This window comes from Oryctolagus cuniculus, chromosome 11, assembly GCF_964237555.1.
Source record: "Oryctolagus cuniculus chromosome 11, mOryCun1.1, whole genome shotgun sequence".
NCBI lineage: Eukaryota > Metazoa > Chordata > Mammalia > Lagomorpha > Leporidae > Oryctolagus > Oryctolagus cuniculus.
The window spans coordinates 784,431-797,248 of record NC_091442.1 but is presented as its reverse complement, the minus strand read 5'-3'; the positions used below and the strand labels follow the sequence as shown (position 1 = coordinate 797,248).

Genomic DNA, 12,818 nt, shown 5'->3' with positions numbered 1-12,818 from the left:
CCAGGCTGTGCGCCCCCTCGGGAAGGGACCCAGGCCAGGCACACGGCAGGCGGGGGAGGGACAGCAGCTGCGTGGCGCCCTCCCCTTCCCCACCATGGAGGACGCCACTGCCCAGCACCCCACTCCCGGCCTCAGCCTGGACACGCAGTCCGTCTACTGAGGGCGTTTCAGTTTTTAAACAAAGATGTGAAGGCTTCCTGGGCCTGGCTCTGTGGCATAATAGGCTAAGCCTGTGCCTGCGGTGCCGGCACCCACATGGGCACTGGTTCGAGTCCTGGCTGCTGCTCTTCTGATCCAGCTCCCTGCTGTGGCCTGGGAAGGCAGAAGATGGCCCATGTGCTTGGCCCCTGCACCCACGTGGGAGACCCGGAAGTTTCCTGGCTCCTGGCTTTGGATCAGCCCAGCTGCCGTCTGGGGAGTGAACCAGCGGTGGAAGACCTCTCTCCCTCTCTCTCTCTAACTCTGCCTCTCAAAGAGCTGCGTCCCGCAGCCGCCCAGGTTGTGCCCCGTGGAGACCGGGCCGGGAGCCGGCACCGGCAGTTTGCCCACAAGATGCCCGGGAGAGAGCGAGGCGCTGCCCTCGGCCCGAAGCACCCTGCCGGCGTCTGCGGTGGAGCGCGGGTCGGGGCAGGGCTCACCGGGCAGGCGCACCAGCGTGGAGATGACCTCAGGGCCAGGGGCAGCCCGGGGGAGCGGGCAGGGATGGGGGGCCAAGACGGTGAGGCCGCCGCCCGCGGGCGCTCAGACCCCCACGGGGACCCGGCCGAGGAGCACCCGCCTCGGGCTCCTGTGACGACTGGTGGTCCGGGCAGCTGGGATGGGCGCTGAGCCCGAGCCCAGAGCCGCCGTCCCGAGGGCGCGAGCCCCTCCTAACCCCCTAGGGCGGGCTGCCCTTCGCCCCACCGCACGGGGACGACGCCGAGACCGGACGCGCGCGGGGCCTCGCCGGGGGTCTCAGCCGAGACGCCGCAGAGCCCGAAACGCTCCCCGGCCTGCAGCGCCGTGCACAGACGCACGTGTGCGCCGCGTGGGCGTGGCGCGCGGGGAGAAGGCGGGGTGGGGGCGGAGCCACGATCCGTGCGGACTCCTTCGGGCGCCTCTGGGAGCCGGTCCCCGGACGCGGTCCAGTCGGCGGCCTCGCTCCGCCCAGGCCCCGCCAACTCCGCCCCTCCCTGGCTCCGCCCACGACCGACTGCGCCGGAGGGCACGCGGGATTCCCGCCTCGCGCAGACTCCGCCCACTATGGGTCCGCCCCGCCCCCGTTGACTCCGCCCCCGGGCCCCTCCCACGACCCACTCCGCCCCGGCCCGCCGGGGAGTGGGCTGAGACCCCCAGGCAGCCCCGCGGGACCCGCGGCGGCAGAGCCGGGGCTGACACCACCCTGGTGGTCCCGCTGCAGGCCCCGCCCTGGGCCCGGGGGCGCCGGCGGGGGTCGAGCGGCGCCGCCGAGCTGCTAACTTGGGTCCGACGCGAGTCGGGGGGATGTGTCCGGGCGGCGCTGCTGGGGCCACGGAGTCGGACAGAGACCTGGGAGACCCCCACCCATAGCAGCCGCGCCCGCCTCCCGCCTTTGCGCGGACTCGGGCCCCACCCACCCCCGGGCCTCGGCCCCGGGTCCGAGCCGCGGGCTGCCTCTGCGGGCAGGTTCCGTTCGGGCCCGCGCCGCCAGGGGCCGCCGCCAGGGGCCGCCACAGCGCGCCCCCCCCCGACCGCAGCTGCGCCTGCGCCGTCGCCGGCGCGCGCGCCCGAGCGGCCCGTGACTGCGCCTGCGCGGAGCCCGGGCCGTGCCCGCGCCCTCCGGGGGGCTTGTCGCCGGGCGGCCATGGGGGAGGCCGAGGTGGGCGGCGGGGGCGCCCCGGGTGACAAGGGCCCCGGCGAGGCGGCCACGAGCCCGGCGGAGGAGACGGTGGTGTGGAGCCCCGAGGTGGAAGTGTGCCTCTTCCACGCCATGCTGGGCCACAAGCCCGTCGGTGAGCGCGGGCCTGGCGCGTGGGGGCGGGGCGGGCAACCGTCAGGGCGGGGGCGGGGCCTGGGACCCCCGCGACCCCGCACCCCTCACCCCGTCCCCGGAGACCCGCAGCTCCCACGCCGGCACCCCGCAGCTCCCCACCCCGCCCCCCACTCCTCTGCGCCCTCCCCGCGCTCTCCCACGCCCTCAGCGCCGAGGGGGGCCGCGACTTCTTCACCCCCACCCCCCGGGCCCCCGCCCAGCCCCAGCCCCCTCACCCGGCCCGCCGCCCCCGCAGGTGTGAACCGGCACTTCCACATGATCTGCATCCGGGACAAGTTCAGCCAGAACATCGGACGGCAGGTGCCCTCCAAGGTCATCTGGGACCACCTGAGCACCATGTACGACATGCAGGCCCTGGTGAGCTGACCGCTGCGCGGGGCCACGCAGATGGGGCAGGCCCGTGGGACCCCAGGAGGTGGAGGGGGCGTGCGGACGCCTGCCTTGCTGGCCACCTCCTGGGGGTCCCGGGCCTCACCTGTGTTGCTGCGGGGGGCAGGCTCCCCCCGGGCAGGGCTGCGGGCGTCGGGTCTGGGAGTTCAGAGGCGCTGACTGCACCGGGAAGCAGGTGGCTGGGGGGGAGAAGGGGCCGCACCTGTGCCTCCCAGGCGGACTCGGGGCTCCCGCGGCTGTGCGGGGCGGGGGGGGCAGCACCTGTGCCTCCCAGGCGGACTTGGGGCTCCCGCGGCTGTGCGGAGCGGGGGGGGCCGCACCTGTGCCTCCCAGCCGGACTTGGGGCTCCCGCGGCTGTGCGGGGTGGGGGGGGCAGCACCTGTACCTCCCAGCCGGACTCGGGGCTCCCGCGGCTGTGCGGGGCGGGGGGGGGGCCGCACCTGTGCCTCCCAGCCGGACTCGGGGCTCCCGCGGCTGTGCGGAGCGGGGGGGGGCCGCACCTGTGCCTCCCAGCCGGACTTGGGGCTCCCGCGGCTGTGCGGGGTGGGGGGGGCCGCACCTGTGCCTCCCAGCCGGACTTGGGGCTCCCGCGGCTGTGCGGGGCGGGGGGGGGGGCAGCACCTGTGCCTCCCAGCCGGACTCGGGGCTCCCGCGGCTGTGGGTGAGGAAGGCGCCTGCCGCCCGGCGCCCGAGGGAGCGCGCAGCCGCCCTGCGGCACCTGCGTCGTGCCTGGGGGTTCCCCTCGTGGCTGCAGCGGCCAGAGGAGCCTGGGAGGCCGGGGCCAGGGCGCGCTCACGGCCCAGGTGCTGGCCCAGGAGCAGCGCCCGCGGCTCCAGTTCGCCTTCCAGGACTTGCTGAAACCCCGTGTTCCTTTGCCGTGCCTGACGTCAGCACGAGTCGGAGATCCTTCCGTTCCCGAATCCCGAGAGGAACTTCGTGCTCCCGGAGGAGATCATTCAGGAGGTCCGGGAAGGTGAGAGTCGGGCAGGGCTGGGCAGCCGAGGCCCGCGTGGCCGGCACAGCGGGTGTCCCACGGTGCCGCCTCCTCCGCAGGCAAAGTGATCATGGAAGAGGAAACCAAGGAGGAGATGAAGGAGGACCTGGACCCCCACGGCGGGGCCGACGATGGTGAGCGCGGGGCGGGGCCGGCGGAGGGGGGGGGCCGGCGGAGGGGGGGGACTGCGCGCGGGGGCGGGGCCGGGGCGGGGCCGGCGGAGGGGGGGGACTGCGCGCGGGGGCGGGGCCGGCGGCGAGATGCGGGGTGCTGCGGCGCACAGGGCCCTGCTGGTCCCCCGCGCCGCAGGATGGGTCCTGGCCGTCCCTGAGCGCAGGGTGCTGGCTGCGCTGGCCTTCAGGCTGGACACACCCCTGGAGCCCACGGCCCGGGCTCCCAGCCCAAGAGGGCACCGAGGGTCAGGTGCGCAGAACCCGACTTTTGCAGCTGACGGGCGGCCGGCCGAGCTCCCGGCTGGGTGCTCAGCTGAGTGGTTTTGTTCTCAGTTTTCTCATCAGGGAGCTTGGGCAAAGCCACAGAAAAGCCCGGCAAAGACAGAGAGAAGAACTCGGAGCTGGGCTGCAAGGAGGGGGCGGACAAGCGGAAGCGCAGCCGGGTCACCGACAAGGTCCTGACCGCCAACAGCAACCCCTCCAGCCCCAGCGCCGCCAAGCGCCGCCGCACATAGGCCCCAGCCCGGGGGCAGCCGGAGCCGGTGAGGAGCCGCGGCCGTCGAGGGCCGAGTGCCGGCGGCCAGCAGTGGGAAGCCCAGGTGGGCCCGCCATGTCCACAGGCTGGACACACGCAGCTCGGTCCAGCGTCCAGCACGGGTGGGCCGTGGCAGCGGCCTGGGCCCGGGGCAGACCTGGACTTGGCGAGCCAGGAGGACAGCTCCGCGCCCCGCTGCCGTCTGAGGCCCCGAGCCCGCCCCGGGGCCTGCGCGGATGGCCGCCCTGGCCACCTGGGGCCTAGGACGAGGCCTTCTGCCCCCGCCCCGCCCCGCAGTGGCGCGCGGTCGGGTGGGCGTCTCACTATTTAAATTTCATAAGCCTGTTTTACTAGGGTTTTCCGTGAAAGCACACGGCGGCGGGAGCCAGCAGCCTCGCACAGCGCCCGGCGGGGAGCGGGGGGCGGGGCGGGGCGGGGCGGGGCAGGGCAGGCCGGCGCCCCCGCCCTGGGATGAAATTTCTTTTCCTTTGATTGCTGCACATTAAAGCAGAGAGGGGCGTGTTCACAGCCAGTGGCCTTTCCTCCAGCAGGAACTCGCGTGGGTGACCTCCTGCGGGCGCTCGCTACACTGTTACTGTGTCTGCAGCAGGGAGAGGGGAGGAGCGTGGGGCTGGGCGGCCTCCCGGGTTCCGCTCCGGCACCGCCCCCCACCTCTGCCTCGGGTCTGCGGCGCTGGGTTCCTCTCCTGCACTGACCCCACAGCACCCACCGAGGCGGCCGAGCCGGGCCTGCTGTGGGGAGGGACTGGCGGCTCCGGGTCACTTTCCGGGCGATGTCGGGCTGGCAGCTGCTTCCCTAACGCGCACGCAGCACCCTGTGCCCCCTGACCCCCCCCAAGCCAGAGCCAGGGCCCAAGATGCATGGCTGCCCTACCCTGGCCACGCCCACCCGGCCCTGGACTGCAGAGGGAGGGGAGGGGTCCCCTGCACAAAGCCAGCCCCCCCTTCCCCCACCTGCCTTGGGCTAGCTCTGCGGCCAGCTCTGTGATCTAAGCGAGCTGGGCCTTGCAGGAGTCGGCCCGGGCGCGTGCTCGCCACCCAGCACCTGCTCTGCTCTCCGAATGTGCCCACCCCATCACGTTTCAACCCTGGTCCCTTCGCGCGGGTTTTCTAAGGATGGACTGGTGCCGGGCGCACGCCGCTTCGCCCCCCAGAGGGCAGTGCAGCTGGCTGGGCCGAAGCCTGGAGCTGCCTGCAGGGGCTGAGGCACGCGGGCCGTCTTCCACTGCTGTCCCAGGTCACAGCAGGGAGCTGGGTTGCAAGTGGAGCAGCCAGGACTTGAACCTGTGCCCGTGTGGGTGCCAGCCCTGCAGGTGACCACAGCACTGGTCCCAGCATCCAGTTTCTGCAAGCAGAGGTTGCCCACACACCCCAAGAGGCCGGCCTGGCTGGACGGGTGGGCAGCCCTCCTGGGCCCCTGCGGGCAGGTCCCGTGGCACTGCTGTGTGCAGGGACTTGTGGCAGGTTCACATGCACCTGGGACAGGTGCTCGCGCTCTCCTGGCCGGGGTGCGGCCTGCGATGGGCTTAGGAATACCTGGGCTCAGTGCAGGTGGTGCCAGCCGGGACTGGAAGGTAGAGGCAGGAGACGCGGCCCAGGGGCAGCTGACCCTCAGCTGAGCCAGCGCTGCCGTGTGCTTTGTGTGGGGGCCCCTGGCGAGCACCCCGTGTACCACGCAGGCTTCCCTAAAAGTTATTTGAAAGCCAGAGTTAGAGGCAGATCTGTCCACTGGTTCACTCCCCAAATGGCCACAAGGGCCAAGGCTGGAGCCAGGAGCTTTGTCCGGGTCTCCGTTGCTTTCCCAGGTGCATCAGGGAGCTGGGTTGGGAGTGGAGCCGCCCGGACTTGAACCAGCGCTCGTGGACTGCGGCATCTCCCGGCCCTGGCCGTCTCCTGGTGGATACAGATGGGGGTTCAGGAGGGGCCAGAGGGGTGGGCGTGGCCGCAGCCGGGAGGGAGACTGGGCCCCGGTGCTGCCCAAGTAGTGGTGACTGCTGACCGGCATTGGCCGCTTGGGTGAGGCCCTGGCCACACGCCTGTAGCCTGCTGCCAAGGACAACAAGGGGATTCGAACCGGAGCCGCCGGAGCTCCAGTCCTTGGTGCTGGGCCGGTGTTTCCAGGTGTGCCACCTGCTTGCTGCCTCCCCCAGCCCCGGCCCCACCTCACAGGTGGCAGGTGCTGTGCCCACACCGGCCAGGGAGCGTCTCACCAGCAACGCTGTGGGAACGCAGCACCACGAGCCCGGCGAGACGGCCACATGCGCTCCGACCCATGGGACTGCCCCAGCACCCACCTGTGCCCCACCAGAGGCCCCTGTGCACTGACTTGGCAGCTGGGCCTCAGCTGGGAAGCGTCCAACAGGCCGCTGAGGCTCGGGGCCAGCCCGCTGCCCTGGCCACACGGGGAGTCCTGGAGGAGCGGCGGCTCCCACAGGAGGTCAGCTGCGGTGACAGGTGCCATGGGCAGGGGCCCTCGGCTGCAGTAGCCACAGCCCCAGGCGGCCAGGGGTCCCAGCCAGTGACGCAGCAGTCCTCACGGCCCAGCCTGGGTTTTGCCTGAACTTGGAAAACCCAGGAGGCGGGATCCCAGAGTTGCACCTTGCCTGGCCAGCCGCCCGCCCCGCGCGCCCGGCTCCCATTTCACCTGCCCAGCAGAAGTCAAGGTCAGAGGTTAAGCCCGGGGCCGCAGTGGCTGGGGACTTGAGTGACCTGTCCGCAGGTGTGACGAGAACCGCGACCACGCGGAGGCCCTGAGACGGCGTGGGCGGACCTTTCCCGGCGCTCCCGCCTCTGAGACCCGCTCCCTGGAGTGCGCACTCGGGAACTGTCCGGCGGGGGCACGCGATGCGGTGCGGGGACTCCGACACCCGCGGCCGGGCGGGGGCGTGCGGCGCGGTGCGGCGGCTCCGACACCCGCGGCGCGCAGCCCACAAGGTCCGGCCTCCCCCCAGCCCCCGCACAGCGCCTTCGGGGCTACCCTGGCACGCGGGGTCGCGGCGGGCGGAGGATTCCCGCGCCTCCGAGGGGCGTCCCCGAGGGCGGGGCCGGGCCCGGGGCCGCCCCCCGCCCCGCCCCCGCGCTTCCTCCGCTTTCACTTTCGCTTCCGCCCGAGCGGGCCCCGCCGCCGCCGAGCATGGACGACCCCGACTGCGACTCCACCTGGGAAGACGACGAGGAGGACGCGGGGGACGAGGAGGACGAGGACGCGGGGCGCGACGACGCGGAGGACGAGGACGCGGGGGAGCTCCGGGCGGCCCGGCCCGGCGCGCACCAGGTGCGGCCCGGGGAGGCTCCGGGCCCCCGGGGGCAGAGGCCCCCCTCGGCCGCGCCGGGGGCCCCCGAGACTCCGGCCTAGGACAGGCTGCGGAAAGCGGGGCTAGCCCTGGGACCGCGGCCGGACCGGGTCTGTGTGTGCGTGACGTCGGAGCCGTGCGCGCGTGACGTCAGGGGTCGGGGTCGGAACGTGGCTGTCCTCAGAGCCCCAGGCGGGGCCGCGGTCCGTGAGCGGGTCCCGCAGCCCGACCGCCTGTGGTCACCACGGCCGCCGTGGCCTCTGTGCGCTCTGCTGGGCACAGCCGCCCCTCTGCGGGTGCAGCGCCGCGAGCTCCCGGGGTTGGGCTGGGGGTGGCGTCCCCGGCGGCGGTCAGCGCGCGCCGGTGGTGCTCGGCTCTGCGGCGGGTCCCGCGCGGTTGCCCAGAGCGTCCGCTCCCCGCCCGTGGTCTCGGGATGGGTCCTCCAGCTCCACTCTGGCCCGCGGTGGTCAGGCAGAGCGGCCGGAGGACCTCCGACCTCGTCTGCCCCGATCTGGACCCTGGCCAGGGGCACTTGTCGCCCTCTGCACACAGAGGGGAGTAGGGACCGCCGGCGGGCGGGGCCGGCCGCCGAGTTTCGGTTTCTCAGCAGCTGGCCCTGGTGTCGGCGGAACCAGGAACGAGTTCCGGCGTCCAGACGTTCCTCCGGGGCCTGGGGCCCCAGCGTTTCCGCGGAGGGCCGCCCCGGCCCTGCCTGGGCCCCTTGCTGCCCTGCGATCACCGCGGGGCTCACCCCCACCCCGCCCCCGGCCAAGGAGGTGGGTCAGGACTGGCCCCCCCTGTCCCGGGTGTTTGGCTCTCCTAGCGGGAGGCTGAGGGGCGTGGTCAGCCTGGGCCAGGAGTCCCGAGGTGGGGGCGCAGCCTCGCCCTGGCTCTGGCAGCTCCTCTGTGCAGGGATCCCACGCACCCTCTCGACCCAGCTCTGCCCACTGGGCCGTCCTCCCCGAAAAAGTATCCATGTGGGGGCACAGCAGCCACAGCCTCTGTGCCCTCTGCAGGGGGCCTCACCCTTCTCTCCTCCCCTCAGTCCAGGACACCCCGGCCCCGCAACTGGCGAGCCATGCAGGACATGTGCAGGTACCGGCGCCACTACCCGGTAGGTACCGCCCCGGCCCCCCGCACCTCTCCTCAGAGTGCCTCGGGGCCCCGTGTCAGCGGTCAGGTCCCAGGGAGATGGGGGGACGTGGGTCCCACGAGGACGCCCCACTGTGCCAGCAGCCCGCACCCCAGCCTCTCCCCGCGGCCCCCTTTTCAACCCCAGGCTGCCTTGGGGCTGTAAGACGGGGGTCTCCCTCCCTGCGCCGCCTGGTGGGGCCGTGAGGGTGGCTGCCAGGGGTCAGCCGGGAGCCCCGCCCCCAGTGCACACCTGCTGCTGCCCGTCCCTGACCCTCTCCTCCTCCCGCTTTCTAGGGTCTGGTGGAGCGAGACGGCAATGGTGACATGCCCAACCTGAGCTTCTACAAGAACAAGATCTGCTTCCTGCCCAACGGTACACACCCGCCTCCTGCGGGGCTCCCTTGCCCCTCCCGGGCTGTCCCCCAGACCCTGGCTTCTTAGGTAGCTCCACAGTGCCCCCTGCAGGCGGCTGGGGGACTCCAGGGAAGGCCGGGTCGGGGCTTAGTGAAGTCAGAGGCCGGGCCCCGGCCCCGGGGGATCTCTGCGGTGCTGGGTGCTGTGCGCTGCCCCGAGACCCAGGGCGTGTAGCCTGGCTGGGAACCAGGCACGCGCGCGCTCTCTCTTTCTCTTTTTAAGATTTATTTGAGTGGCCGGCGCAGTGGTGTGGGAGGTAAAGCCTCCCATATGGTTGCCGGTTTGAGTCCTGGCTGCTCCTCTCTCTCTAACTCTGCCTTTCAAATAAATATTTTTAAAAAGATTTTGTTTATTTGAAAAGCAGAGTTACGGGCGAGGGGGTGGTCTTCCATCTGCTGGTTCACTCCCCAAACGGCCGGAGCTGCGCTGATCCGGAGCCAGGAGCTTCCTCCAGGTCTCCCACCCACGCGGGTGCAGGGGCATAGGCACCTGGGCCATCCTCCGCTGCTTTCCAGGCCACAGCAGGGAGCTGCATTGGAAGTGGAGCAGCCGGGACTCAAACCGGCGCCCATAGGGGATGCCGGCACTGCAGGCGGCTGCTTTACCTGCTGCGCCACAGCGCCGGCCCCTGATGCTGGAGAGAACTTTACGGAGTGGAATGCTCTGTGCCATGAAAATGCCTGGGTTACTAGTGAGCTCTGGGCGGCTGCCGGAGACCGCGGCCTGCACACGGCTCAGTCCTGGGCGCGGGCGGCTGCCCCTCCCAGGCGTGGCGGTCTGGGCTGGGGTCTGTGTGAGGCTGAGCTCTGTGGCCGAGAGGCTGTGCAGGGGGAGGTGGCGAGGCCAGGTCCTCCGGACGCCCCCAGGCCCCCTCTGCGTCGCCCCAGTGGGGAGGGGAGGGGCGGGGCGGGGCGGGGCCGCCGGCTGACTCGTGCCTGGGCTCTAGGCTGCCTGATCGAGGAGTTTCTTCAGCAGTGGAGGAGCCGCTACAGCCTGCTGGAGGACAACCACTCCTACATCCAGTGGTGAGCGCGGGGGCTCTGCCCGGCCTCGGTGCTCCGCCAGTGGGGGAGGGCGGGGCTCCACAGCGTCCGCCCTGGGCTCGCCGCCTGGGAGACGCTGGCCCTGCCCTGAGCGCGGCCTGCCAGGCCCCCTCGGAGCCTCCCCGCAGGCTGCATCGGGGATAACTGCAGCCGTGAAGACGGGGAGAGAACCGGAAGCGGAGGCCGGGCCCCTCCCTGACGGGCCGTGGCCGTGTTGGCTGCAGGAGGCCTGGGGGGGCCACTTTCTGTCATTTACGGGGCCGCCCTGCCCGCAGGCTGTTTCCTCTGCGGGAAGCAGGAGTGAACTGGCACGCGAAGCCCCTCACGCTCAGGGAGGTGGAGGTGAGCTCGGGCCGGGGCAGCTGGGGAGGCCTGGGCTGGGGACAGGGCTGGGGCAGCTGGGGAGGCCTGGGGTAGCTGCCCCTGCCCAGGGCCGGGCTCACACCTAGCCCGGTGTTTGGGGGCCCCTGGCGAAGGCCTCTGGGGTAACGGTCTTCTGTACAAGGTGGTCCCCCCTGCCGCCCCCGAGGCATGGAGAAATCCGACTTTCTGAGACCGCCCGCTCCCCAGCAGGAGGGAGGGCGGCGGTCTCTGTGGTGTGGCTGCACAGGGCCGCGAGGGTCGCCGGGGAAGGGGCTCCCGTGGCACCCCAGTGGCCTGAGCCTGGGCGGGTGTTTTCCAGGCATTTAAAAGCTCCAAAGAGGTCAGGGAGCGGCTCGTGCGCGCCTACGAACTCATGCTGGACTTCTACGGGATCCAGCTGCAGGACCGGGACACGGGCGCCGTGTGCCGGGCGCACAACTACCAGAAGCGCTTCCAGAACCTGAACTGGTGAGGGGAGGTCCCGCCCCTGGGGGTGGCAACTTGAGGCCTGTCCCAGGGCGAAGCCAGAGCCGGGGCATGGGGCATCGGAGGGGCCACAGCTCCTCTGGCCTCTCCCAGCGGGGGGAGGGGGCGGGGGGGGCGGGGAGTCGGGAGTCGCGGGGGTGGGGCGGTGAGGGGCGGGGGGTGGAGTCGGGAGTCACCGTGGGGGGCCGGGGCTGGCCCCCTTCTGGGTGACGCCCCACTCCTGTGCCCAGGGCCCTCGCCCACTCTCTGGGGTGTGGGGTGAGGGTCCCCCCCGCCCCCCAGGGAAGGGGCCTGGCAGGCCCCGCCCACCACCCCTCCCCCTCCCCCTCGCAGGCACAGCCACAACAACCTGCGCATCACGCGCATGCTCAAGTCGCTGGGCGAGCTGGGCCTGGAGCAGTACCAGGCGCCGCTGGCGCGCTTCTTCCTGGAGGAGACGCTGGTGCGCCGCGAGCTGCCGGCCGTGCGCCAGAGCGCGCTGGACTACTTCGTGTTCGCCGTGCGCTGCCGGCGTCAGCGCCGCGAGCTCCTGCACTTCGCCTGGGAGCACTTCCGGCCGCGCTGCCAGTTCGTCTGGGGCCCGCACGGCAAGCTGCGCAGGTTCAGGCCTCTCGCGCCGCGGCCGGCCCCGGGGCAGGCAGAGGGCGGCCAGAGCCCCGAGCAGGGCCAGACCTGCGGGCCGGACCGGACAGGGGTGGGGGACGGGGAGGCCGAGAGTCCCCCGGGCGCCAGCACCCTGGAGGGGGAACCTGAAGCCGAGGCCGGGGACCGCGGGGAGGACCAGCCCGAGCCCCCCAGCCCCAAAGAGACCAAGAAGAGGAAGTTGGAAGCCAACCGGCAGGAGCGGACCCCGGAGGAGCCGGGCCCGCAGGGCGCCTCCGACGTGGAGAAGGTCGCCCAGAACCTGGAGGGCTGCGCGCTGAGCCAGGGCGGCCAGGAGCCGGGGGACACCGAGCAGCCCTGCCCCGGGCCCCCAGGCGCGAGGCCTGCCGAGACCAGGAAGCGCAGGAAGGTGGACGGGGGCGCCCAGGCGCCTGCCCCGGCTGCACCCTCCGCCCCGCAGGGGCGCCCTGGCGCCGGAGCCAAGGCGGAGGGGCCGGAGGAGCCGGAGGAGCTAGAGGGGCCGGAGGAGCCGGAGGGGCCGGAGGAGCCGGAGGAGCTAGAGGGGCCGGAGGAGCCGGAGGGGCCAGAGGAGCTGGAGGGGCCGGAGGAGCCGGAGGAGCCGGAGGAGGGAGCCCAGGGCTGCCTGTCGGAGAGCTCTGGCCAGGGCACGGCGAGAGACGCCGAGCAGGACAGGGCTGGGGCGGAGGAGCCCTCGGAGCCATGAGGAGTGGACCCGGCCGGACAGGAGGAAGCTGGGCCCAGCCACGGGAGTGGAAGCGCCCGGTGGTGGCCAGGACGGAGCCGCTCAGGGAAGGCCACGGCCTTGGGGACGCCTCTTACCTCAGCTTCCCCCTTCTCTGCGACCCCCATCTTTTGCGTGGACCCTCGGGGGTCGGGGTGGGGTGGCTCCTGTTTTCCTACTCTGGTGCCGAGGGAGGCCTTTTCCAAATAAACAGTTTACTTGGAGCCTCTGCTGTCGCCTGCGGCCCGGCTTGGGGGGCTTCGGAGCGGGGAGCCCCTCTCTGGACTCCTCCCTCCCTGGTAGGTGCAGCCTTGCTTTGCCCAGACGCCACCCACCCCTCAGTGTGCACCCCGCGCTGGGCTCCATCCGCCCTGGCAGGTGCCCCTGGGGCCATGCCCCGCCAGGATGCCAGATTCTCCACCAGGGTGTCTGCATCACTGGGCGGGGGCCTGTGTGGGCCTGCGGGCAGAGCAGCAGAGGAGGCCGGGACACAGACAGAGACGGCTGGGGGAGGCCGGGACGCTCATTCCTGAGCCATGGCAGGGGCGCACCTGGGCTGGGGGGCCCAGCGCTGGCTGGGGACAGGGGTCTCGTAACGCTGGCTCCTCAGCCTGTGG

General features: G+C 72.4%; 2 protein-coding genes across 5 annotated transcripts; both read left to right on the top strand.

The window, feature by feature from the left end:
- The first annotated feature begins 1,737 nt into the window (after positions 1-1,737).
- On the top strand, positions 1,738-4,631 carry MRGBP (MRG domain binding protein). Of its 3 annotated transcripts, none has more exons than XM_070051623.1 (5): positions 1,738-1,970; positions 2,247-2,368; positions 3,217-3,374; positions 3,455-3,529; positions 3,902-4,631. In XM_070051623.1, exons 1-5 carry the CDS (start codon positions 1,823-1,825, stop codon positions 4,365-4,367), a joined length of 969 nt encoding a protein of 322 aa, XP_069907724.1. In that variant the 5' UTR covers positions 1,738-1,822; the 3' UTR covers positions 4,368-4,631. The 3 variants fall into 3 exon arrangements, with proteins under 3 accessions (XP_069907724.1, XP_069907725.1, XP_051685390.1); XM_070051624.1 differs by having other exon boundaries at positions 1,739-1,970; positions 3,238-3,374; XM_051829430.2 differs by having other exon boundaries at positions 1,747-1,970; positions 3,293-3,374.
- A 2,548-nt stretch (positions 4,632-7,179) lies between these two features.
- OGFR (opioid growth factor receptor) lies at positions 7,180-12,425 on the top strand. Of its 2 annotated transcripts, none has more exons than XM_051829431.2 (7): positions 7,180-7,397; positions 8,462-8,530; positions 8,845-8,923; positions 9,911-9,989; positions 10,283-10,349; positions 10,690-10,838; positions 11,190-12,425. In XM_051829431.2, the coding sequence occupies exons 1-7, from the start codon at positions 7,257-7,259 to the stop codon at positions 12,181-12,183; spliced, it is 1,578 nt and encodes a 525-aa protein (XP_051685391.1). In that variant the 5' UTR covers positions 7,180-7,256; the 3' UTR covers positions 12,184-12,425. The 2 variants fall into 2 exon arrangements, with proteins under 2 accessions (XP_051685391.1, XP_069907727.1); XM_070051626.1 differs by lacking the exon at positions 7,180-7,397 and adding an exon at positions 7,474-8,192.
- The last annotated feature ends 393 nt before the right edge of the window (positions 12,426-12,818 follow it).

Bases quoted from the DNA above. Each gene is read 5' to 3' on its own strand.
- OGFR (XM_051829431.2), top strand. From the start codon at position 7,257: ATGGACGACCCCGACTGCGACTCCACCTGGGAAGACGACGAGGAGGAC. The intron at 7,398-8,461 runs GTGCGGCCCGGG...TCCTCCCCTCAG, and splicing joins CCCGGCCCGGCGCGCACCAG to TCCAGGACACCCCGGCCCCG. The intron at 10,350-10,689 runs GTGAGCTCGGGC...GGTGTTTTCCAG, and splicing joins TCACGCTCAGGGAGGTGGAG to GCATTTAAAAGCTCCAAAGA.
- MRGBP (XM_070051623.1), top strand. From the start codon at position 1,823: ATGGGGGAGGCCGAGGTGGGCGGCGGGGGCGCCCCGGGTGACAAGGGC. The intron at 1,971-2,246 runs GTGAGCGCGGGC...CCGCCCCCGCAG, and splicing joins GCTGGGCCACAAGCCCGTCG to GTGTGAACCGGCACTTCCAC. The intron at 2,369-3,216 runs GTGAGCTGACCG...GTGCTGGCCCAG, and splicing joins TGTACGACATGCAGGCCCTG to GAGCAGCGCCCGCGGCTCCA.